The following is a 24,627-nucleotide window of genomic DNA, read 5'->3' on the forward strand; positions in this document are numbered from 1 at the left end:
TAATTAATTTACAAAATGCCAACACCAGTGCGACGAGGTGTGGGAGGGGGCGCAGGGGAAAGCGGAGGGACGGCGACGGCGTGGCAGTTCGTGGTTAACATGTGCCAGCCGCTGTGCACAGTGGAATGAAAGCGAAAAGCGGTTTACTGCCCTGATGAATCAAGGAGCTCAAGTGCTTAAAGATCTATAACCTGAATAAATTAAAAATGAAAGTTCAGTGTAAATAGTTTATAAGATCAGGACAAGCATCTTGAGTTCAACTGAGTAGAGGCAAGTCTCTCCGTCCCTCCATATGAACCACAAATGCAAAAGACTTTCTGTTTGTGATTCTGCAGCTATAAGAAATGCGAAATATATATTTGTATATTTCAAGATGCAAAGAAATATTTCTCATTTCATATACCTGCAGAAGTAAATTAATATGACATAAATAATATAAATGAAACAAAAAATTATAATAAATCAAATAAATACTTTTAGTATGTGATCACTGTACTAGTTTATTATTTTTTCGATAGCTCTAGATATCGATTTTAATCCATACTTTCATTGGATGCTTTAAGCGTATCATCATAACAGCTGTATATATTTATATATCGCCGTTCCTGCTCTTAAATGATCAAATATAAGATTATATCGATTCTTATACAGTCGAGTCTCGATTATTCGAAATGTCAAGGGTATCAGTTTTGTTTCTCGATTTCACAGAAATTCAAATTATCTAGAATTATCGAGAATTTTTTTTTTTCCATTTATCACAAGCTTTGACATTTAATGAGGTACAAGTTATCGAGACTCGACTGTATCAATAACTTAGCATATTCCGCTATCTGGTAATGCTAAAACTTTAGCTCCAATTTCATAATTAGCCCCATCAAAATCTCATTAATTTGTGCACCACTGTGCAGTGGCTCGGCTTTGTTTTTAGAATCCTTGTCACTCTTAATTTTGCGCTGTGGCCTGACAGAAGGTACACGAAAAAAAGGAAAAACTTTAGCCGAAATTTGGCGAAACCAATTTTGAGCTGAGTTGGGGTCCAAGTGCTGACAAACGGTCACACTTTTGCCAAGTGTCACAATCTGCTGGACATGTGCGAGTGTGTGGCTGTATGTGTGTGTGAGTGTGGGTGTGCGTGTGTGTGTGGGGGTTGACAAAGGTCTCGATGTGGTTGTCGTCGCCTGTTTAATGGGCGACATATTTTCACTGTCAAACTGGGCGAGGCGAGGTGGGCGAGGTGAGGTGGTGGTGGTGGTGGTACGTGGTGACGGGGCTAAGCCTTCTGGCCATCAAAATTAAAACAAAAAATGAATGTCGGCCTGGCTAATAAAAAGCGAAACATAATTGTTAGCTTGATTTATGCCGTGTGCACGCGGCGTATGCGCAATTTATTTATACAGAAATTTTAAAAGCCAAAAAAATATTCTTCAACATTTGTTTTGTTGTTTGTTTGTTGTTTCTTTACAGTTGTCAACCAGAAGTATACGGTGCAGGTGCACGACGAGTACGTGATGACGGGCAACACGGCCGTGCTGAAATGCCAGGTGAGCGAGCAGGAGCAGAGGGCGGCTGAAAGCGAAAGGCCACAAAATGCATTAAGCACGCAAATTAAATTCAACTCGAGCTGATCAAATTTGCTTAACTTGAACAAGTTTACTTACTCCCCCTCTCTCTCTCTCTCTCTCTCTCTCTCTCTCTCTCTGTTTCTCTCTCACTCTCCGTGCAGGTGCCCAGCTACATGTCGGAGTTTGTGCTAGTCACCGCCTGGGTGCAGGACACCGGCATGCATCTGTATCCAAACACGGACATCGGCGGCAAGTACACGGTCCTGTCCAACGGCGAATTGTACATAAATAATGCGGGGCCCAATGATGCGTACAAAAGCTACACATGCCGCACTGTAAATAGACTGACAGGTACGTGATAATCACATTTTGCAGCTTAATCGTCCAGTCAGCAATGCTTCACTGCATGCCCAACATGGCCCATACTCTGCCCCTCTCTCTGTCTCTCTCTCTCTCTCTCTTTGCCTGCCGTTGGCAAGTTCTGTTGGCACATAATTAAGTTGAATTAATTAGCAGCTCGGGGCATGGCCTGTGAAACTTATACCCGGCTTATGGCTGGCGCAGGGTATTAAATTTAAATGCAAACCAAGTTGAATATTTTTTGAAAATTGCTAAAATCAAGTTTTCGCTCACTCGAAGCCAGGAGAAACCTGACGGACGCTGCTTCTGCTTGCCTTATTCATAACCAAGTGAAAGTTGGCTTTAGACCAGGCACATTTTCAATTCGTCTAGGGCTTTGTATTTGATTATGGTCGCTCCCTTTGTGCTCTGCTCTATCTGAACAGGTGTTAGCTCCAGGGTTAGCTAATAAACTGGAACAGTCTTTGTTCTGCTAGGAGTCAGGGCTTTGTTTAGCATATACAAGCAATGCTAATGCTATACACTCTATTTACTATGCCAGCTATATATGGTTTATAGTATACAATAATATCTAGTGAATGGCATTTGATAACAAAGGACATGGAAATTTGTGGCGTCTGCTCTTAAATCTTTGGACAGGCTTTGCTTGCATATGAGTCTCATTCTCCATCTTTAGAGCTAGGTACTCTATTTAGTTGTTCCATAGTAGTTCAAATAGATTCTGATGAGATAACAAGCATTTCGACAACTGAAAGAAATAAAAGCACCTATTTCCGGCAATCCCTTGCACATATTAAGTTCTTCTTCTTCTTATCTCAGCTATGTACATCTGCTATGCGCCTACCTATGCCATCTGCAATGGTATGTTGGGGTATCCTTCCTCTCTCTAGCCATTCCATATAGAATTTCCAGGAATATCCTTTTAGCTAGTCCTTATATAATCGCAGATATATATTTGCTATGCACTCATCCTCAATGCAAAGCGAATTGGTCAAATATTTATGAAATACCTTTGTTAACAGAGCATTAGAATCGCTCTACGACAAGTTTGTTATCAAGCAAAAGCAATTTGTTATTATTTATGTATGTGTGTGTGTGCGTGTGTGTGTGTGTGTGTGTGATGTGTGTGGAAATCTGAAGTTTTGTATTTTATAGCCGTTGTCCAAGTCAATTTCAGTTTTGTTGTGCATAATTTATGACGTGTGACATTCAATCGCCAGCAAAGGGCACAAGAAAGAGGGAGAGAGAGAGAGAGAGAGAGAGAGAGAGAGGGAGATAGAGAGCTGCTGTAGTCAATTGAACTCGTGTAGATCCCTTTCTGACTGTGTTGTCTGGCAAATATCTTGTGCTGCTGCTTATTTGAAGTTTATTGTGTGTGAAAATGCGCTTAAGCTGAATTTCTATTAGCCTTTGTGCGCATATTACACATCATCAATCAATACGATAAAAGTTTATGCCCGACAATACGCAGACCCCAAGCCAATCGACGTCCGTCCGCCCCTCACTCTCTCTCTCTCTCTCTCTCTCGCTCTGCCTGCCTTTTGTGTTCGCCTTGGCAAAAAGTTTCCACAAGTTGAGTTTTGGTTTCCTTTTTTCTCAGCTAAGCCAAGGCTCTCTCTCTCTCTCTCTCTCTGTCTCCCTCTCTCTTTATAGTATATATGCTCTTCAGATTTCTTAAGCACTCTAATTAAAAATGTATGTAATTAATTTAGAATCCGCTATATAGCAGCTCAAATTGGCTTTAAGTTTTGATTGGAAAACCGCAAAAGCCGCAACCACACTTTAGTGTGTGTGTGTGTGTGCTTGTGTGCGTGAGTAAGCCAGCGCATATTAATTACTAGTGCATTTCACACAATCAAGGCTAAACAATGCTCATATAAGTGCAGAGCACACACACACACACACATACAACACACACACACATGTTGGCTGTCGGACATTAAAAACTGCTTAGAGTGCACTCATTAAAAGTGTAACATGAAACAGTTCTGGCTGCTGGCTGCTGGCCAGCATAGTTGGTCATAACTAATTCATTTAACAAGCACACACACACACCGACACACACACATATGTGCACATAGATAACAAAACACACACACACACATGCACACACATGAGATACGCTCAGTTTAAGCGCTGGCTTTACCTGGCGCGCACAAAGGTAGGCAACAGTTTTTGTTTGGCCTGGGCGTGGACTGTGGGCTGTACGCTGTGGGCGTGTCTGTCTGCGCGCTGGCAGCGCATAATTACAATTAAAACCAAAAATCCATTTATTTTGCACAATAACGGGCACAACAATGGCGGCTAACAATAATACAACTGCTAATGCACAATGGAGCAATGGAGCTGAAGAGGACGAACGGACGGGCGGAGGGCGGAGGGCGGAGGGAGGAGAGACGGAGAGCCGAAGGGTTATACCTGATGACGATGATGATGTTCGAGCGAAATTATAAATTAAATTGGCAAGCTGTAGAGAGAGTAGGAGAGGCAGAGAGAGGGAGAGAACAAGAGAGAGTGCAATAGCTATAGATATAAGTATAAAGAGAGATAGAGAGGGAGGGAAACAGACCATTCGAAACACATTTTGTTTGGCCAAATGGCCCACTGAACGAGCTGCTGGATTAGATGTCATTTCGGACTTAACACACAAATAGAAACGAATGGGACAGCATGATTTAAACGCCGCGAAGGTCAAAGAGCGTGGGCTATAAAAGAAAAAAAAGAAGTCAACATAAAATAAAGCCAATAGAAATGCAGAACAGAAGAGTTCAATGCCAAATACCCTGTAGTTAAAGAGCAAATAGAAGTTTGGCATGTTGAGAGTGAGCATACGATATCTATATATCGCATACTCTTATACGATATCAAAAGTATAAGACGTGCAGCAAGGGCGCTTCTGCTGTCTTCATTAAATTTTGTTAAATCTCTTTAAACTCAATAACATTTTGTCATCTATATAATAAAAGACTGTAGGCAGGAGCAGGTGCAGCGAACACCTCTTTGACGGAGTAGCCCCCAGGGAGAGGGTATTATAATGCGCATGCATAATAAAGCAGTTGAGGTGTTTCCTGCTGCCGTCGACGCGCAGCTTCCGGCCTTGCAGCTGACCTCCTGTGGCGCATGCCATCAACTTGATTGCTTTCATTTACTTTTAATTAATTAAAAACACATATTTGATACACACGCACACACACACACACATGCACACATACACCCACATATTTATATGTATATAAATTGATGTGCGTCCATCAATTTCCTAACCAGCAGCTGCCAGTTGGCACTTGTGTAAATTGTTGTAGCTGTTTAGCTCTCACCTGTCGCCTTCTGTTGCTCTTTGCAGGTGAAATACAAATTTCGACATATCCCGGCCGCATTATTGTAACCGAGCCCAAGGGCATGGTACAGCCGCGCATTAACGTCGAGAAGCATTCGATGCGGCATGTCGTCCTTAATGGCCAAACAACGTTGCCCTGCATTGCTCAAGGACATCCAGTGCCAACCTATCGGTGAGTACACACACATATAGCCCTTTTTTGACTGCTGCTGGATGGGGCGGGGCGGGTTGCGCTTGGGGCAGCGCAGTTCGCGGTTCGCGCATTTTATGACAATGTGAAATATTTAGCTCGATAAAAGAAAGTGACGAAGCAATAAAAAATTGAGATGTAAAAATGTCGAGCAAATTTGAAAGCTCACACGAAATGCTGCAGCCGGTGAGTGTGTGTGTGTGTTTGTGTGTAAAATGTTATAGATAGTTAAGACAAGCAGCAGATATTTATTGAGCCACGTCACAGATTGCATGCTCGATATATATAGACTGTAAAATATAGTATGGAAATTGTTAAAGGCTTGGAATTGGTGTGTTGGTGGGGGCTATAAAAGGAATGAGTTGATAAAAGTGAGCCGAGATAGATGAATTTAGATATGGGAAAATAGATAAGCGATATATGTTCAATGGAAAATTCTGCGGCAAAGAGCTTTATACTCTGCATAGCTCAAGATTGCTTTGAATATATGTATATACATATGTATATATATTTTTTTAATTTCATAATAATTTCCAATATATTCTTTGAATGAAATCGAGCTATTGGATCTCAGCTGTACAGCTAAAACAGTCTATTTCCATTAATACAATATAATATTTTAGCTTTAAATGATTGAAACTCTCAATTTTCATTAATATAATATTCTAATTTATTACACAAAATTAATAAGATATTAGTTTTATTCAATTTGGTATTAAATAAGCTTATATTTAACCTTAGCTCTTGCCAGCCCCCACAGCACTAGCTCATATATCCTTCGTCTGGCAATCTCTTTATTGAAAATGTAGTTGCTTATAAAATAGTTGAAGTCTGCTGCCAGCTACATTCACCTGCTCTTACCTGATCCCACCACCTTCAGCTGCTTTCACCTGTCTGGCTTGACTTTTGACACTATACATCAAATATTGTTTATTGGCGCACTTGAATGTCTTGGCACAAAAACACGGCTCAAGCAGCGCTCGTTTATCTTCCAAGACGGCAGGAGACGCCAGGACGTTAGGACTCCTTGACTCCTTGACTTCTGGATTGTCGCGTTATGGAGATTTCCCTGGGGTCAATTCGAAGTTTTTCAACATTTTATGTGTGCTCGCTTTTATTTTCGTGTCAAGCACAAATCAATCAAATGAGCAGCGCTTATGGGCCGAAATGGCAAATTGCTTGCTGAACGGCCGCCGCTCAAGCTGAAGAGCATCGCTCGTCAAAGGTAATCACCGAGCCGCACACAGGATACAGGATGCACAGGACACATGCAGGACACGGGCACAGAGCAGAACAGGACAGCACTTGCCACTCGGCCACTCGCCACTCGCCACTTGGCCACTTGGCTCATCATGCTCGTCATCGTCGTGGCAGCGTGCTGCTGCCTGCTAAAACATGCATTGCTTTTTACGGCTGGCCGCAAGGATGCAATGTAGCAGGATAATGGGTCATTGTAGCTGCGCTTGTCCTTCGAGCAGCTGCATGAATAAAGGATGGCGACAAGCAACGCTACGCTATGCGGTGTTGCCACTGCCACTGCCACTGCTGCCTCTGCTGCTGCGGCTGCTGCAGTCCGGAACTGATGCATAGCCCAGCTATGGGTAGTTGGATTCTGGCATTCTGCTTAGCGGGCATTGAAGAATGTTATATATATACTCTGACTACTGACTATACATGACATGAATGGAGAGCATGATAGAAGCGGAAATCATATTGACAGTTCACTCAAATACAAAGGCAGCTCCTTTGGTTTGATTGGTAACGCAGTCAAAGGCCTTAACTACATATATGATTATGTATGTAGTATATTTCCAATTGTATGTATATATATTCAGATGGTGTAGGAGACTCCTTACATATGATTTTGGGCTATTCCTTCAGCTCTTCTTATATATATCAGAGCGAATTCACTAGCCTGACGAAGCATATTTCTTGGCATTCCCATCAGCAGCGCAGTTGTGACTTGCTGCAGATAAACAGAGTCAGGAAGAGCAGAGAGAGATCAGGAGGCGGGCACGTCTTATCATAAAGAATATGAGTCAGTATACTGTTCAGAGAGTGCTTGAGCAGTATGTATCTGAGGTGTATATTTCAGTATACTGCTCGAATAAAGAATGAGCATAGTTATATATCTCTGTATGCACCCCCGGCGTTGTGCCCTCTGCATTCCAGAAATACTCCACAGCTCAAAGAGTCTTGTTAGAGTCCGTAGCCCTGAGATCTCTCAGCTTTAAGCAGAAGTTTAATAATGACTCAGACCTGAACCCATTTTAAGAGCTCTGTGTCTAACGAGATCTATAGCTCTGTTGACAATATATCAATGTATATCTACTGACACTCCTACAGATACATCAAATACTTTCAAGTGAGAAGTGAGACTTGAATACTTCAAATGCTCTCAGCTCAAAGTGTATCACGTCTTCGGCATGTCAATGGATGCCGTTGCGGTTGCTTGCTTTGTTTGTTATTTGATGTCGCCCCGCTGAGCAACGACCAAGACCAAGACGACAACAACAGCAACAACATCAAGCAGCAGCCGCAATTTGGTAGCCAACGAGGCGACAACAGCGTCGACTTTTGTTCTGTGCTCTGCGGTTGCTGCTGCTGCTGCTGCTGCTGCTGCTGCTGTTGCATTGTTTTGCTGCAACGTCCGTATCCTGGGTGTCCCGGTGCTTGGCGCTGCTCATAAATGTTAAAACATTTGGCATGTGGCAAGCTGTCGTTGCGGTTCGCGTCCCCAACTATTGCCGCATAGAAATGCAGAATATAATTTTATATTGCAATGATTTCTCGCCTCTGCTGCTGGCTGCGTAAGCTTGACGTACTTGAGCCATGATTTTTAATTAAGCGAGCAGGAGGCAGACATATGCAGCCAGCAATTCGCAACGTGCAACGTGCCACGCGTATGCAGTATGCGTTGCGCGCCGCCACTTGCAACATGCCATAAGATGCGCTGCGCACTCAAGTGCAATTAAAGCCAAATTAAAATCAATAACTTGATTAAAAATGCAACAGCATTTGCATGGCTGCAACGGCATGGGGCATGGGGCAGGAATCGGGCAGCGAGCAGCAGGCAGCACGAGTCATGAATCATGCGTCCTTGCAACATCAAGCAGATTATGGCACGCGCGTTGCACTGTTGATTTTCGCAATTGATATTAAAATTGAAAACAAACAAGCAACAACGTTGCAGTCGGGCATCACCCACTCCAGAGTACTCATTCACAGCCCATTTTCCTACTTGTCACGCCCCCAATTGGTATACACATATGCATTCTTGTGCAAATCAAGAGAGGATGCTATCAGCAACCAATATACTCATTTCACTTTCGTGAGAGTATAAAAATGATCACATATTATGAATGTACTTAGTTCCAGCATACTTAGCTAAGAGCTCTAAAACGTGAGAAGCTGTCATAAAAAAAAAAAAAATGGCAAAAAATATGCATGATTTGTTTATCAGCCACGCCTCTTACTTTTATCTCTACAGCGATCGGCTGCAGCTGCCACTGAGAGCAAAAATTCAACGAAAATTTTGGTAAAGTAACAGGCGAACAGAAATGAGAAGTAGGGAGTTCTACAAAAATTAAATTAGATTTTAGTTACCAGTGTTTTATAACACACTGCTCATTGACAGTGTTGATTATGTTAAGCAACAGTGAATCAGCAATGTCACAGTATTACACTGTTAACTAGCATTTTTCACCCTACTACTCAGTTCTGTGCGCCTAGTACTTCCAGAATTTCTACATCCATTTTGGTGAACTACCGGGGGAACAGAAATGAGAAGTAGGGGCTAAAATGTTTGTTAGCAGTACATTAACAGTGTACTGATATTATGCTGTTATTTAACAGAGTTATAAAAGTGCGGTAACAGTGTACTGCTAATACACTGTTAGTAAGTATTTTTCACCCTACTACTCGTTTCTGTTCGCCTATTACTTCCAGCATTTATATAGCTATTTTGGTGATATACCAGGCGCACAGCAATGAAAGGTAGGATGCAAAACGGTCCTTAACAGAACATTGACAGTGTACTGTTACCATTCTGCTATTTAACAGAGTAATAAAAGTACGCTAACAGTGTACTGCTAATATACTGTTAAATAACACTTTCCGACCTTCTACACATTTCTGCTCGCCTAGTAGTTGCAGAGCTTCTACAGCTATTTTGGTGATATACCAGGCGCACAGCAATGAGAGGTAGGATGCAAAACGGTCCTTAACAGATCATTAACAGTGTACTGTAATCATTCTGCTATTTAACAGAGTACATAACACTAATCTGTTAAATAAAATGTTACCTTTTTCATTTTGCTATTTATTTTTGTTCGCCTGGTACTTTTGAAATTAACAGCTCAAATTTTGACCCCAACGGCCACAATAACAGCCTCCCTAAGATATGCAACTATATTTCGTATGGGCCATATTTTTAGCCGTTGATGTTTGAATATTAATACCCAGAGAAACCCTGTTAAATGAGAAAACATTTTGTATATTTATTGATTAAAATTCTTTATTGCCTCTCAAATTTACACAGTTTTTGCTGATTTAAATCTACATTAATTTATAAACATATGCATATCTCTTAAATTATATTACGTTGATAATTAATTTTTTATTTACATTTATTTACACACATAATTATATATCTCTCTTAAATTATATGATGTTAGGGCAATTTAACACTACCTTATATTAATATTTAATAATATCCCATCGTGGATGATGATGTCCCACACACTTAGCTGAAGAGGCGCTTTAGTCTGAAAGCATAAGAAATATTTTAGAATATAATAAACAGCTAGAGAGCCGCATACACTGATTTATGTTAATGCGGTACGGCTTGGTATAGATTCACACTTACCTCTAGCGACTCTTGATGAGTACTGCAGCCCTTACTTTGCTTTTTAGCTCAAAGCAAAAGAATACTCTTCTAGAAAAAAATAAAATCAAAATAAAGTTATTAATAAATCTATATTCACTTAAACGAGCATGCAGCTCGGACGGACAGACAGCAAGGCGGACATTGCACAAAACCAATATACTCATTAAACTTTCGTGAATGAGTATTTTTATACTACACATAAATAAATTGCGAAAATATAAATTCGAATTGATGCTGCCACAGCCACGTGCAACGAAGAGGAAATGCTCTTTAATTGCAAAACGCGGCAAGGCCTTGGGAATTCGAACTCTGCTGCAGCAATTGCAGATGTGTAAATCTGTAAATGGAAACATGCAAATGAAGATTAAGAAGAAATTAAAACTATTCATATACATATATATATTTATAAATGTATATACATATTGGCTCTTGCCAAGGTATTATTGCTAGATGTGGAATATGGAACATAGAGTCTAAGCTTAAATAATTTATATATAATTATTGGAGTAAAAGTATTAGGAATTAAAGTATACGCCCACAGTAGGCGTGGCACGTGTAAGCTAAAGTCTCAGAAGCAAGAAAGCTCTACTGAAATCTTAGCATGCAAGTTGTTTTTTTTTGCAAATTTTTATTATGTTTATTTTGTTTAGTTTTTTTAGTTTCTCTTTCAAAGTATTTTCAAGCTAAGAAAACGCAACTTCAACTGCTAGGAAAACCTTTGGTTCAAGACATTTCACCAAACTTAGTTTTCCTTTTCTGCGTACCTTGTTAAATGGGACAGGTGCACAAAAGTTGTTAAGTTGTAGTAAAGCAGTCGCTGGAGCTAATTAGCGAATATTTTAGTTCTCAAAACAATTTTGGGCATAAAATGGTTGGGGAAAAACTGAAATCAAGTCAGAGAGATGAAATAAAAATAACTTTTAGATAATATCAGCTGGTATTCCATCTAAAATATAGCTACTTTCTCTCTCCATATCTGACTCCTACGCTGCCTCTACCTCTCAGGGCCTATCGTCACCTCTACCTCCGTCTCTGACTGTGACTCTCTGCATCTACCATTTGCCTTTGCCTCTATCTCTTTCTCTCCCCATCTCAGACTCCTGCTCTGCCTCTATCTCTCCCAGCCCCTCCAAAAGTACCCTCTCCCCATTCACCCCTCACTCTCTTGCACATTGAAGTGCGGTTATCATTTTGCAATGCAATTGAACATTATTGAACGCATATTCGCGTTGCAATTTTATTCTTTTTTTTCGCTCAACAAGCGGCAATCATGGGGGTCGCAGGGGTGTGCTAAAGTCGTTTACTGTTAATGCAATCGACATATTAACCCTGATGAGGACAGCAGCAACAACGTGCATGAAAGAATATTTAAGTTTAATCAAATAAAGAGAGAACTGTAATTGTTAAGCTTTTGTTTGGCTCGTTAGCTTAATGCTCTCTCTCTCTCTCTCTCTGTCTCTCCCTCTCTTTATGTCTCTTTCCAGCTGGTTTAAGGAGGAGAACGAGCAGCTGCTGCCGCTGCAGCTGAGCGAACGCATCACGATTGTATCCGCGGGTCTGCTCAAAATAACCAAGGTATGTCCATCTCCCTCTTCCCCACTCTCTCTCTCACTCTCTCTTTCTCGCTCTCTTTGGCTGTAAATGAAAACCAAATATTGTGATTGCCATTGATTTATGGCATTGCCATTGCAGGCGCGTCTCGAGGACAGCGGCAAATATCTGTGCTGGGTCAATAACACAGCTGGCGAGGAGACCATCCAGGTGTCTCTCACCGTGACAGGTATGTAGCTGCGTGTGTGTGCGTGCAGTCAGCCTGGCATTATCTATACCACATATGTACATCGCACAGCTCCCTTGACCGCACACCTGCAGCCGCAGGTGCAGACCGTGGACGTCGACAAGGATGCACAATTCCAATGCATTGTCTCTGGCCATCCGGTGCACGATGTCAACTGGCTGCACGATGGCAAGCCAATACTGCGCGACAATCGCGTCGAGGTGAGTGCCCAAGCATGGCCCAGCCATAACTATCCGCCTCTTCCTCTGTACATATATCGCATCTCTGCAGATACTCACGGATCCCGCGCGTCTGATCATTAAGAAGGTGCAAAAGGACGATCCCGGCATGTATCAGTGCTTCGTCTCCAACGAGTGGGAGCAAATCCAGTCAACAGCTGAGCTCCAATTGGGCGGTAAGCCGGGGCGTATTAGTAATATCATTGCCATTGGCTGTATATATATTTAACCATAGCTCCAATTTCGGTTGTCATAAATTAACGCTCTGATGACCATTAATGGGCACACACATACACAGACACTCACACACACTCACACAGTCTCACTCCTGGCTGGCAATTTGCGCAAATCAAAAGCGAAATTTCCGTCGCTTGATGACCGCAAAAACCGCACAAATAAATGTTTGTCATAATTGCATTTCATTAATTTCTAATTTAGCAAATTGCTGGCATTTTACAACAACAATAGCAACAACACCGGCAACCATAAAAAAGCAACAACAATGGCGCTAGAGCCAGCCATAAAGCGCAGCCTGACAACTTAATTTTATTACCAGCACTAATATTCTAGCCACCAGTGTTGCGACATTCTTCTCTGCGATAACGTTACACAATGAGAATGTGAATGTGAAGAGTGATAGAGGGTGATAAGTGAGGGGTGCACAGACGGAGTTGGGGTATTAAGAGACACAGCAGTGATATTAGCCGTGACTTGTTCACAAAAGTCACAGTTTCTATAATAGCAGCGACTGTTAGGGAGAAAATCAAATGAAGAGTCACAGTTAAGCCGTGAAATATTATGAATCACGTACCTCGTTTGCTCTTAGCAGTCTTAATTGAAGTCACAGTTCACGGCGTGTCACTGTTTTTTGTAAATCACAGCTGGCATTGTGAATATGTATGACAGCATAATGTCAATATATGTATATGAAGAGACCGGGGAAGAAAGCTGTGCTATGATTTACAGTTGCGATATTACTCGTGGTATTTTAGGAAAAGTCACAGCTTCCATAAAAACAGTGACTGTGATAGTCAATATCAAATGAGTCACTGATAGTCACCTACTTCTTTTACTATTAGCATAATCAACTCTTTAGTTGTGACTTTCACAGGCGCAGCTGGTCATATCACAGCTTTGCTCCAGTCACAGTGACAGCTAAAATTGTGCGCATCTCTAGCATTCTACGCTCGCTTAGCTGCGCCTAGAGCCCAGCACACTCTGAGATTCAGCTGCCTAGGGACTAAATACGCTCACACACACAGACACACACACACACACATGCACACTAACATACTGACACACACAGACACTCAACTGGATAGAGCTGGCAGCTAGCTCATATTCGCGCTTTGTCACTTTTGGCGGCTTTGGCAACATTTCTGATTTGCTTTTAGGCACAAGCGGAAATTGATTTCGATATATTATTGGCATGCTTACACACACGCACACATAGACACACCACACACACACTCATCACACACAAACATAGCGCTGTGGTGTTAAAAGCTGCTGTTGCCGCACCACAAAATGGCGCTAGCATCCAGCGCAGAACCATTAAGCAGCCGGATATGGCAGCAATTGTGTCAACCGAGTGTGCCACGCTACAAGTGTGTGTGTGTGTGTGTGTGTGTGTGCGGGTGTGTGTGTTGGCTGACTGCAAATAAATATGGCAGCTTATAACTGGCAATGTCAGCGCTAACGCCCGAAATATTCTCCCAACGTCGCCGTCGACGTCGTCGCCGCCGTCTCTTGGAGCGGAAATTGATACAATTTTCATCAGCTGGATAACATTTGCTCGCTTGTCAAATGCATTTTCCGCCGCGCTCTAAGGTCAAAGCGCACAGAAGAATATTGCGAAAAGCATTTTTACAAATCTGATTTTGATTGCTAGCAAATATGCAGCAGCAAAGAAACATATATATATATCCAAATAAATAGAAATGGAAAAGGAATAGGATATATGTACAAGTCCATGGGAGATGGGAGATGGGAAATGGCATCGCCATCGATGCTCCTGAAATCAGCTAGCGGAAAATCTGAAAAGAAATAACTGTAAGAAATATATAAATGCAAGTGACAGATGAAGTTCGCAGTGTGCAGTCCAAGCTAACCCAGTTGCTTAAAGTAACTATACAAGTATATAGAAGGACCCAGCCAGAGTGATGCTATTTGGGATAGCTATATGTGTTGAATGGCTTAAGCTATTGATAAGAGCTAAAAATATAAATATTTAACAAGATTTGGCATTTCATTATAATTTATTTCGGATCTGCCTATAATCACAAAATTCTTGTAAAAAGGAAACAATATTTAGACTTGCATATTTATATGCATATGGCTTCAATACTCAGTGCATTTGTTAAATATCTAAATATAACATCTATGTAATTACTATATGGAAAATGCATCCTCAACTATAACATCTATGTAATTACTATGTAGATAATGGCACAGATGCATCCTCAAATGATAACTAAAATCGAGAACTTAACCTAATCAAATGAGAGCTACAGTAAAAGAATGAGTTAAGATTTATGCCCTCTAGCAACTTCTTTTCCTCTAGCTCTCATTTGATCAGCCCTTATACATATATCAGCTGCCAATATTTTAAAAGCAACCCACTCGAGTTGCAGTAAACCAACTGCTGCCCTGGTTAATAGAACATACTCTATCAATAGATACGCAAGCCATTCAGGCATTTGCCAATAAGCTACTCTCTAATGCACACACACACACACACTAACACACGGCTGTGCACACCTGAGCAGACGCTAATTAATGGAGTACTCTTAAAGCCGCTATGCCCATAGCCCCGCATATAAGGGTTAAGCTTAGCCCAACTAAAAAGCACACGCACACACAGACACACGTGAATACACACCCACAACCACATCCAGCCCCACACATGTGAGCAGGCTTTAAGCACTTTGCCCTGCACTATACGCCGTACGCACTAAACCGAATCTCAATCTTTATCTCTGACAATTTTAGATGCTTCGCCGGAACTGCTTTATTGGTTTTCGGAGCAAACACTGCAGCCGGGGCCGACGGTATCATTGAAATGCGTTGCCACCGGAAATCCACTGCCGCAATTTACATGGTCTTTGGACGGATTTCCGGTAAGTATGGCCCACACAGTTTGGCTTCTTCAAAGGGTGAGGGCGGGGGGGAGGTAGTGGAAGTGGGAGTGGAGGTGAGAGGATGAGAGGGCTCCATCTAAAGTTCACACACGTCCTGAGCACTTACTTAGCAGCATCAGCAGCAGCGGAAATGCAGGCAGCGTTTCCGTTTCCGCTGCTATCGTCACATGCACGTTGATGAAGATGGAGTTGCTTATGCCACACACACACTCACACACAGGCACACACACAGAGGCGCACTCGCACATCCATACAAGAATATGCATAAATGTTTACGAAAAGCGGTGCAGCCTCTCCCCTCCTCCACCTCCTCCCCCTCTCCCACTTCCTCTACTTCTTCTTCTGCTTGCACATTTTAGTAAAGTTCTACCCTAAAAATTTAGCTTGGTCATGCTTGGCATGCCCCGTGGCTTTTGCTTTGCTTTGCTTTGCCCACACTTGATTTTCCCTTTATTTTTCTTTCGTTTTTCCTTTCGCTACGCTGCGCTGCGTTCAGCTCTGTAGTTCTTGGCATGTTCCATGGCGCATTTTCAAGGATTTGTTTCGTTTATTTGCATAAATTTCCATTTTCTTGCGCTACAGCTACAGTGCGCCCTTCCCACACAGCCCCCCATACACTAGCCTAACCTCCCCCCTTCGTCTCTCTCTCTCTCTCTCTCTCTCTCTCTCGCTTGCTCCACACTTAAGCGCAGTGTAAATTTTATGCAATTTCAATCAATTCGATTTACTTGAATTTTTTATAGAGTATCCTCAGAGCTTTTCCCTAGCGTCGCCTTCGCACTTTGGCCGTCGACTATATATATTTTTGATCTAATTGCCCTTTCTCTCAACTATATATACGATATTTTCTTTCCCTCTATCTGACGCGCCAGATACCAGACAGCTCTCGCTTTTTAGTGGGTCAATATGTTACCATCCACGACGATGTCATCAGCCATGTGAATATTTCAAACGTCAAGGAGGAGGACGGCGGCGAGTATACCTGCACGGCGCAGAATGCGATTGGCAAGTGAGTGGCTCTAGTTCCATAAATAAAACACACACACACACAGACACAGAGGCATACACACACATACTTCAATCTGTGCCTTCTGATAGAAGCATAAAAAACATTTCTCTGCTAAATCATAAATTTAATTGTTGCATACCATAGTAAAAACTAGAAATAAAAGATAGCTGTGCTATGTGAACGACTGCTAGATGCTCTGTAAAATGGATTTCTTCAAAATAAAGGAGAGAGTTAGACGGCTTCAATGAAAACTTAGTTGACTGCAAGAGAATCGCATAGAGAGGCTCTACTAGAAGATGAGCTAACCAAGAGTCGAGTCCAAGATGAAAACATGATAATGAACATATATGTATTTCTATTTAAGAATATGCTTAATAATAAATGAGAATCGCACAGAGAGGCCAGAGATTTAGAGATGCTCGCCCAGCAATATCCGTTGCCCACACATACCCTACACATAGAGGTCATATCTGGCATATGCCACGCAGCCTGACTCTAGCGGAGGTGTATAGGGTATATGAACAATGGAATCGCATTGTTTGCAGGCAGAAGCGACATAAAATTCAAACAATTTGCCGAGTCAGGCTCTTTAGCTGCAACAACTGTATAGCTGTATAGCTGTACAACTGTACAGCTGTCTGCCAACACACACGCACACTCACACACATACATAAACTGTTTGCATTTTTTTTGCTCTGTTTTGTTTTGGCTCTGCTCTTAAATGTTAGTTATGACTTGTGTATGTTTTTTATATCGCCGCAGGGTCTCGCATAGCGCCAAAGTGAACATCTATGGTCTGCCTTACATACGTGAAATGCCAAAAATAACGGGAATCTCTGGCTCTGATTTGATTGTTAAATGTCCTGTGGCTGGTTATCCCATCGATAAAATACACTGGGAGCGCGGTAAGTAATATAAGTATATTTATTTTCATCTTTTTTGATACCCTCCCCTTGCCCTTTCCCCTCCACTACGTTTCATATGTTTATTATCGAGCTGCTTGCTGTCTCGCTCGACATCCATAAAATCCAATACTTTAATGCCATTTTTGGCCAATTTTATATATACATATCTCTCTCTATATATATCTCTGTTCGCTTTTTCTGTTCGTCTTTGTTTGCATTGCCTCACGGCCCGTGTTTGGTATTAAAAGTTTCCATGTTTGTTATTGCGCATATCAATGAATATTATTATTAAAACTACGCTTTTTCCACGCAAAAAAATGCTGCAATTATTTTCGTGCATGTTCGTGGATATACACACATGCATATACATATATGTTATGTTCGAACTCTCATAACTTTGCTGCATTTTTGTGTTGCACATAGTTTTAGCTAGTAATTGTGTCCTGCAGCCAATTTGGCTTCGAATAGTTTCGAGAGCTTCAGCTGAGACCTTTGTTTGGGAATGTTTTCTACAGGAATATATCGAGCGTGACTAGTACTATATGGAATATCATTTCAAATCGAGTCCACTCTAAGAACTCCATATTTGGATATCCGAACTCAACTGAAGTCAGCTTTCACCTAGATAGATTTTCATATGGAATCCGCAATCCGAATTGTGTTTCCATCTCAAAGTTCTTTCATTTTTGGTTAAATAAATTCATTGTTATGCAAACAAATTATAAAAGACTATAAATAGTCCGCAATTAATTGCCGGATGTTTTTTCGGCTCTCTCTCTCTCTCTCTCTCTCTCTCTCTCTCTCTCTCTCTCTCTCTCTCATTTGCATGCAAAGATGGCCAAACGCTGCCCATAAATCGACGACAGCGCGCCTATAACAATGGCACCTTAATTATCGAGCAGCTGCAGCGGCTGGAGGATGCGGGCACGTACACGTGCATGGCCCAAAACAAGCAGAAGCAGACATCCAGGCGGAATGTGGAGATTCAAGTGTTGGGTGAGTACGCGGCGTATGCGTAATATACTGCAACTTCTCTTCTTCTCTCTGTTTTTTTTTTTTTGGTTCAGCTGCAGCAGCAGCACCAGCAGCCGCTGCTGTTCTGTTCTGTTCCAATATTCAAATTAGAAAGTTGCTGCAACAACAACAACAACAACAGCTGCAACTACAATGAAACTATTCCAATTAGACTGGCAACAAAACTATGCAGCGACAGCCGCAGCAACTATTTCCAGCTGCCAGCACTTTTTAATGCACATGCACGGCCCAGCAGCGCGGGGGACGTGCCACAATGAAGTCATTGACTCCTGTGTCTATGCCACTGCCTCAACTCAACGCAGCTCAACTCGGCTAGGCTCGACTCGACTCGCCTCGCCTCGCCTCGACTATTGCTGGCTCTGTCGCTATCTCTGCATCTCTCGCTCCTCGTCATAATTTACTGTGTGCAGCTGTTATCAGTGTGGCAGCTGTTGCTAAGCCGCATTGATGTGCCTGCCACGCCCACCAACCAGACAGACAGCCAGCAGACTGCCAGCCAGCCAGCACGTTTCCCGGCTTGATAATCAGTCTGGCTTTTGTGCTTAAGCCAACTTGGCAATTGTTATGAGCTACGTGGTTGTTGTTGTTGTTGTTGTTTTCGATGCTTGCTTAATGATATGCTCAATGTCTGTTTATGCCACACACACACACCCACACACACACACATGCATATTTGCCATTTTTACAGTGCCACCGAAAATCATGCCCATTCAGGCCATGACGAATATGCTGCGCGAGGGCATGCGGGCTGCCATATCCTGCCAGATCCTGGAGGGCGACCTGCCGGTCAGCTTTCGCTGGGAGCGCAATGGCAAGCCGCTCATAGGCACCGGGTAAGCGATAACAAGGTCAATGTACACTCGCAGAAAACGGATGGGATGTCAAATTCAAGTTGAAATCTGTGTGAAATGGGAACAGCAAGAATTTTCCATTATACTTTATATCAAAAAGCAAATAAGAATTGCTTTAGTCTGGAATTATCTGGAATACTGCCTTACCTTCTGGTTGCTTAATTAAGCTTTTTGGTAACACATTCTCATTATGGAAAAAATGTTTTTCTAAATCCCTTCAACATTCTTTTATCTCCTCAGAAAGAGAGAAATATAGCCAAGTCTTACACATTTCCTCACATTTCATTTCTGCTGAGAAAAGAGCATTGCCTCTTAATTTCCCGATTTCTCTGAGTGTAGCGAATGCCGCAAGGCTTTTACTGAATTTACATTTCATAAAATGCAACGACTTGCAGCAATGAGGTATTCCGGCGCCTGGACGAGTACTCGGCCAGCTTGGTCATCGAGCACATCACCTCGGATCATTCGGGCAACTACACGTGCATCGCCAGCAACGTGGCGGGCACGGAGAGATTCACGGTGCCGCTGACGGTGAATGTGCCGCCCAAGTGGATATTGGAGCCGAAGGACTCGAGCGCACAGTCCGGCACAGATGTGCTCGTCCACTGTCAGTCCGCCGGCTATCCGAAGCCGACGATTACGTGGAAGAAGGCGATTGGGCCGACGCCCGGGGAGTACAAGGACTTCCTCTACGAGCCCAGCGTGCAGCTCTTCCCCAATGGCACCATCTACTTCAAGAAGATCAGCAAGGAGTCGCAGGGGCACTTCCTCTGCGAGGCCAAGAACAACATTGGCTCCGGTGTCAGCAAAGTGATTTTTCTCAAAGTCAATGGTGCGTATGCGCAATATGCACAGCTTCCTCTACAGTTACTAATGACACTCGCTACGCCCCCTCAGTGCCCGCCCATTTTCCAACGAAAACGAAACAAATCTCGGTAGCCAAGGGCAAGCAGGTGCATGTGCAGTGCAATGTGCAGGGCGACAATCCAATTGACTTCAAATGGAAAATCCAGGCAACGCAACAATATCTTGACGAGTCGCTCGATTCACGGTAAGTCCATCTGTCTGCCCCTCTCTCTCTCTCTCTTCTCCTCTCCCGCTGCAAGCTTCCCAATCTGCATCTGTGTCTCGCCTGTGGCTTGTCTGCCTGCGCTTACACTGAGGGGAATTTCAATAGGCACAGTGGGGATTCTAGCCAGAAGTAGAGTCTGTAATGTGGATAAGCTTATATATCTATGTGTATATGGCTGAGTACACATTCTTTAAAATATATATATTATTAAAAATATATTTACTGAAACGTAAAATTTTATATTTAATTTTTGTTTCTTTTATTTTTTCATTAATATTTTTAATACAATAATATTTTATATTTCTCAAAATTTAAAAACAATATTTTTATGTTTTTTTTTTTTTGCAATCTAAAAATATTATTAAGTTCTATTCATATATTAAGAAAAATGTATATATTTTAATATTCATTTTATTTATCTATTTGTAAATTATTTTAATTTATTTATTTTTTAATAATTTTAATTAAATATTTAATATTTTATTTAATTTTATTTATTGTATTACTAGCTGGCCCGGCAAACGTTGCATTGCCCTCTATATTATTTCTAGGTAAAAAATTGTTGAAAGCTATGTTGTTCAGGCTGGGATACACTGATAAATTTATTAATCGGATTTTCATTCAAGCACCTTGTTGTAAACGACATTCTTCGTTTTTTGGTCGGGTGCAAGAACAAATAATGCGGATCGTTTGCCAACACGTGAGCATGCCACGTACAATTGACCATGAGAAAAACACGCATTTTCTAGATTGAGGCCACAAATAGTCAAAGATTGGCCCTGTGACTTGTTGATCGTCATGGCGAAGGCAAGACGAAGCGGGAATTGAATTCGTTTAAATTCAAAGGGCATATCTGTTGAGCTCATCGGAATCCTAGGAATAAGAACTTCCTCATCTTTAAATTTTCCTTTGAGTATCAACGCGTGAATCACATTGCTCATCAGTTTTCTTATCACCAAACGCGTTCCATTGCACAGTTTTGGTTGGTTTAAATTTCTAAGCATGCAAATCATGGAGAATTGCTCTTTTCATAGCTGTGTTCATTTCTTGACGCCGGTCAAGTTGTTCTTCCATATTGCCCATGAAGTATATTTGCAAGAATTTTTGATGTGCATCTTCAATAGGTTGCAATGATCCAATGCGATGGCAAATCTGGCCTTGAATCTTTAAATTCAAAGCCATAGTTATAGTTATATTTACAAACACTATTTACAGAAATCTAACAAACTACATTATTCAAAATTTTTTTTTGGCAGTCATAGAAAATAAAATTTTTAACGTAAATTACCTTAAATATCCGTCTCCAATATTTTCCGCCCCAAATTATGTCATTTGGAAACAGGCATTGTATTTTTGAGTGTTCGCTAGAAAATGTCGTGATTCTAGTGTTTCGCCATAAAGCAGGGAACACAATGGCTATGGTGACCGCTAATGGCAATGTCACTTTACCACTAAGGCAGCACAAACCGGGCGTTTCACCAGCAAACTTCAATGCGCCACAATGCTAGCAAACAACGTCCATTGGACCAATGCAAACTAAACGATTCAAGCTGTAATCAATGGTGCAATCATATCGAAACGCTGCTCGATTCAAATCAATCCTTGAACCATTTCTTATTGCCATTTCACGGGCTGCCTCTCTTTGAGAAGCACGAATTAAGGCCCTTCTTCCCTGGGTACTAACGCGGAGCCTTTCTCGGGCGATTTCTCGCTCTTCGTCAGATAATTGACTCGCGCTATTCCGTTGCCTAATTGCATTATGGGTCCGCCGGGAAAGATTAGATCTTCTAGGACGCGGCATTTTTATTAATAGTAATACTGCCCTCGCACAAAACCATATAAAACAATCGAGAAATATAAATATAAATAATTTACACAAATTTATGTTTGAGACAAACAAATACCTGAACTTTCGAGATATTTAGCTTTTGTAAAAGTCCAAAAATACAATTTTTAATAATTAACTTTTTTTTTTTAATTTCGAATTTTGAATTTTGAATTTTTTATTTATTTTTGATTGTTAGGTTTTAATCTTTTGATTTTTTTTTTTAATTTTTGCAGATTTTTGATTTGAAATATTTATAAAGTTTAAAAGTCCGAAAATATAAAAAGCCAAAAATACACTTTTTAATAATTACCTTTTTTTTTTTAATTTCGAATTTTTAATTTTTTATTTATTTTTTGAACAGTCAGGTTTTAATCTTTTGATTTTTTGCAGATTTTTGATTTGAAATATTTTTCCTTTTGATTTGAAATTTTTTTTTTTTTTTTTTTTTTTTTTTTTTTTTTTTTGAATAGTCAGGTCTGCTCGAGGTCAGGAGACCGTAGACTGACTGACTACATTTGTTTATTTACTTCTACACTATTGTCAAAACTGTCACTGTTACCAAGCCTACTGGGTATAAAAAAAATTTGAACATTTGGGGAAAAAACCGCGTTTTTCAAGTATTCGGCAAATTTTTTCAGTATTTTTAAGACCCTATACTAAACTCGTTGCGGAGACAAATCCAACAAATCAAAAACCATGAAAATTGGTTCAGCCCAAATCAAGTTATAAGCAGTCTTCACTTTTACACAACTTTCTTTTATATATATAGATTTAGTCATAGCATTATTTACATATTTAAAGCCTTAAAATGTTTCTTGCATTTTTTCATTATTTATCTATTACTTTATTAATAAATATGATTTATTAATAAACTCCGCTTTTGCTAGTTTCTAAACAAATTTACGTAATATTTTGTTTATATGCAAACAAGTTTAGCTGTCAACGTTGCCGTCAAAAATGCATTGCAGTTCTTGGCACCCGCGCGACTCTATTCACGTGGCGCGGAGTGTTGAGTGTTTGGGGAATCAATTCGCAAGTCGATGGCAAAGCTGCAAATTGCTTTTAATTAAACGAGCTGTGCAAATGGCTCAGTGGGCGGGGCGCAACAAATCTGGAGCTGGATGACTCTTCGTACGGTTTCAAATTCAATTTGGCAGCAGCCAATGCCAATGCGTTTGGCAGCTTAACAGTTATGTTGCAGGCAAGAAGCATGAGAGGGGGAGGGGGGAAGAAGATGATGATAAAAAAGTTGTCTATAATAGCCGAGGGTAGCGGGGAAGCGACCGAAAAGTAATCAAGTCTTTCAGTTGAAGGTTTTGCAAGGGCTTGTAAAAGCTTTTGGCCCATTTTAGTGCCCACTAAATGCTTAAACATTTTCCACTTTTGTGCCTATGCAAGTACTTTAATGTATGTGTGTTTCCGGCTCTCTCTCTCCCTCTCTCTTTTCTTTTGCTATGCTCAACTATAAAACGGCCTCGTGCGTCCCGCCTCCTGCCACCTGCCACCTGCCTCCGCCATGCGACGCTGTCAACTTTGGAACTGCTGCCCGAAAACCAAATACGCGTTTTATTTATTTACGCACACACATGCGCGCGTGACTGCCATCTGTGCGTGTGTGTGTGTGTGTGTGTGTGTTGGCCTCGTTCGTCTTCGTCTTTGTCAACACACAACAACAACAACAACAACTGTTGCAACGTGAAAAACATTGTTATAAAATTGCATTGCGTCGCTCACGTTGCGCAAACACGTATTCGTATCTCGGCCTCGGCATCTGCATCTGCATCTGTATCTGTATCTGTGTGTCTGCATCTGTATCTGTTAACGTAAACGTATCCGTATCTCGCCAAACGCCAACGTTTGCATGCCGACGTACGTGTGTGTGTGTTTGTGTGTATCTTGTATCTCTTAAATGCATTTACTTGCATATAAATCACACACACACTCACACACACAGCTATACCATACGAGATCAAGTGCTCGACGATGGCATGGTCTCCGAATTGGGCATTTCGCACACATACCGCCAGGATACAGGCATTTATATCTGTCAGGCCAACAATGCATTTGGACAGGTAAGTGCATGCTGACACTTTTGTGCCACACACACACTCACACACACACTCAGTAAAGTACTACCAGGGCTGGTCGCATATAAAAAGCAATCAAAAGTTTGTAGCACTTGATGTTGCGCTTAGAATATTTGATTACATTTGTTAGTCATTTAAATACCTCGTAAACAGCTTGGCTTTACAATAAGTTGGAAGCTTTAAATGTGCATGTGTATGTGTGTGTGAGTATTTTTTCTTTTGTTAACTGAATATGTGAAAAGTCATAGACAAATTGTAGTTGGAAGGGCAGTGATAAATGAGTGTAAGGAAAATGTCATCAGACACAAATTCCATTATGATATGAGTGAAAATTAAAGAATGGGTCT

At 41.2% G+C, this 24,627-nt stretch overlaps 1 protein-coding gene and 1 long non-coding RNA gene across 14 annotated transcripts in view; one reads left to right on the top strand and one right to left on the bottom strand.

Moving 5' to 3' along the window:
• Dscam4 (Down syndrome cell adhesion molecule 4) overlaps window positions 1-24,627 on the top strand; it is a 55,893-nt gene that overhangs the window by 24,474 nt on the left and 6,792 nt on the right. For all 13 annotated transcript variants that reach the window (XM_089467072.1, XM_089467071.1, XM_089467070.1 and 10 more), the window contains exons 6-20: window positions 1,465-1,541; window positions 1,724-1,913; window positions 5,266-5,431; window positions 11,822-11,912; window positions 12,030-12,117; window positions 12,187-12,335; window positions 12,406-12,529; window positions 15,345-15,472; window positions 16,366-16,502; window positions 17,265-17,407; window positions 18,242-18,403; window positions 19,131-19,275; window positions 19,689-20,125; window positions 20,191-20,344; window positions 24,148-24,265. In XM_089467072.1, the coding sequence (XP_089323198.1) occupies window positions 1,465-1,541; window positions 1,724-1,913; window positions 5,266-5,431; window positions 11,822-11,912; window positions 12,030-12,117; window positions 12,187-12,335; window positions 12,406-12,529; window positions 15,345-15,472; window positions 16,366-16,502; window positions 17,265-17,407; window positions 18,242-18,403; window positions 19,131-19,275; window positions 19,689-20,125; window positions 20,191-20,344; window positions 24,148-24,265 (2,309 nt within the window). The remainder of the gene's footprint in view (window positions 1-1,464; window positions 1,542-1,723; window positions 1,914-5,265; window positions 5,432-11,821; window positions 11,913-12,029; window positions 12,118-12,186; window positions 12,336-12,405; window positions 12,530-15,344; window positions 15,473-16,365; window positions 16,503-17,264; window positions 17,408-18,241; window positions 18,404-19,130; window positions 19,276-19,688; window positions 20,126-20,190; window positions 20,345-24,147; window positions 24,266-24,627) is intronic.
• Window positions 20,936-24,153, bottom strand: LOC149268951 (uncharacterized). The gene is made up of 2 exons (XR_016269757.1): window positions 22,270-24,153; window positions 20,936-22,183 (listed from the first exon to the last, which is right to left on the bottom strand). It is a non-coding gene; the product is annotated as an uncharacterized LOC149268951 (long non-coding RNA).

Source organism: Drosophila arizonae, chromosome 4 (assembly GCF_054131065.1).
Source record: "Drosophila arizonae isolate 15081-1271.41 chromosome 4, UAZ_ARI_1.0, whole genome shotgun sequence".
Lineage (NCBI taxonomy): Eukaryota > Metazoa > Arthropoda > Insecta > Diptera > Drosophilidae > Drosophila > Drosophila arizonae.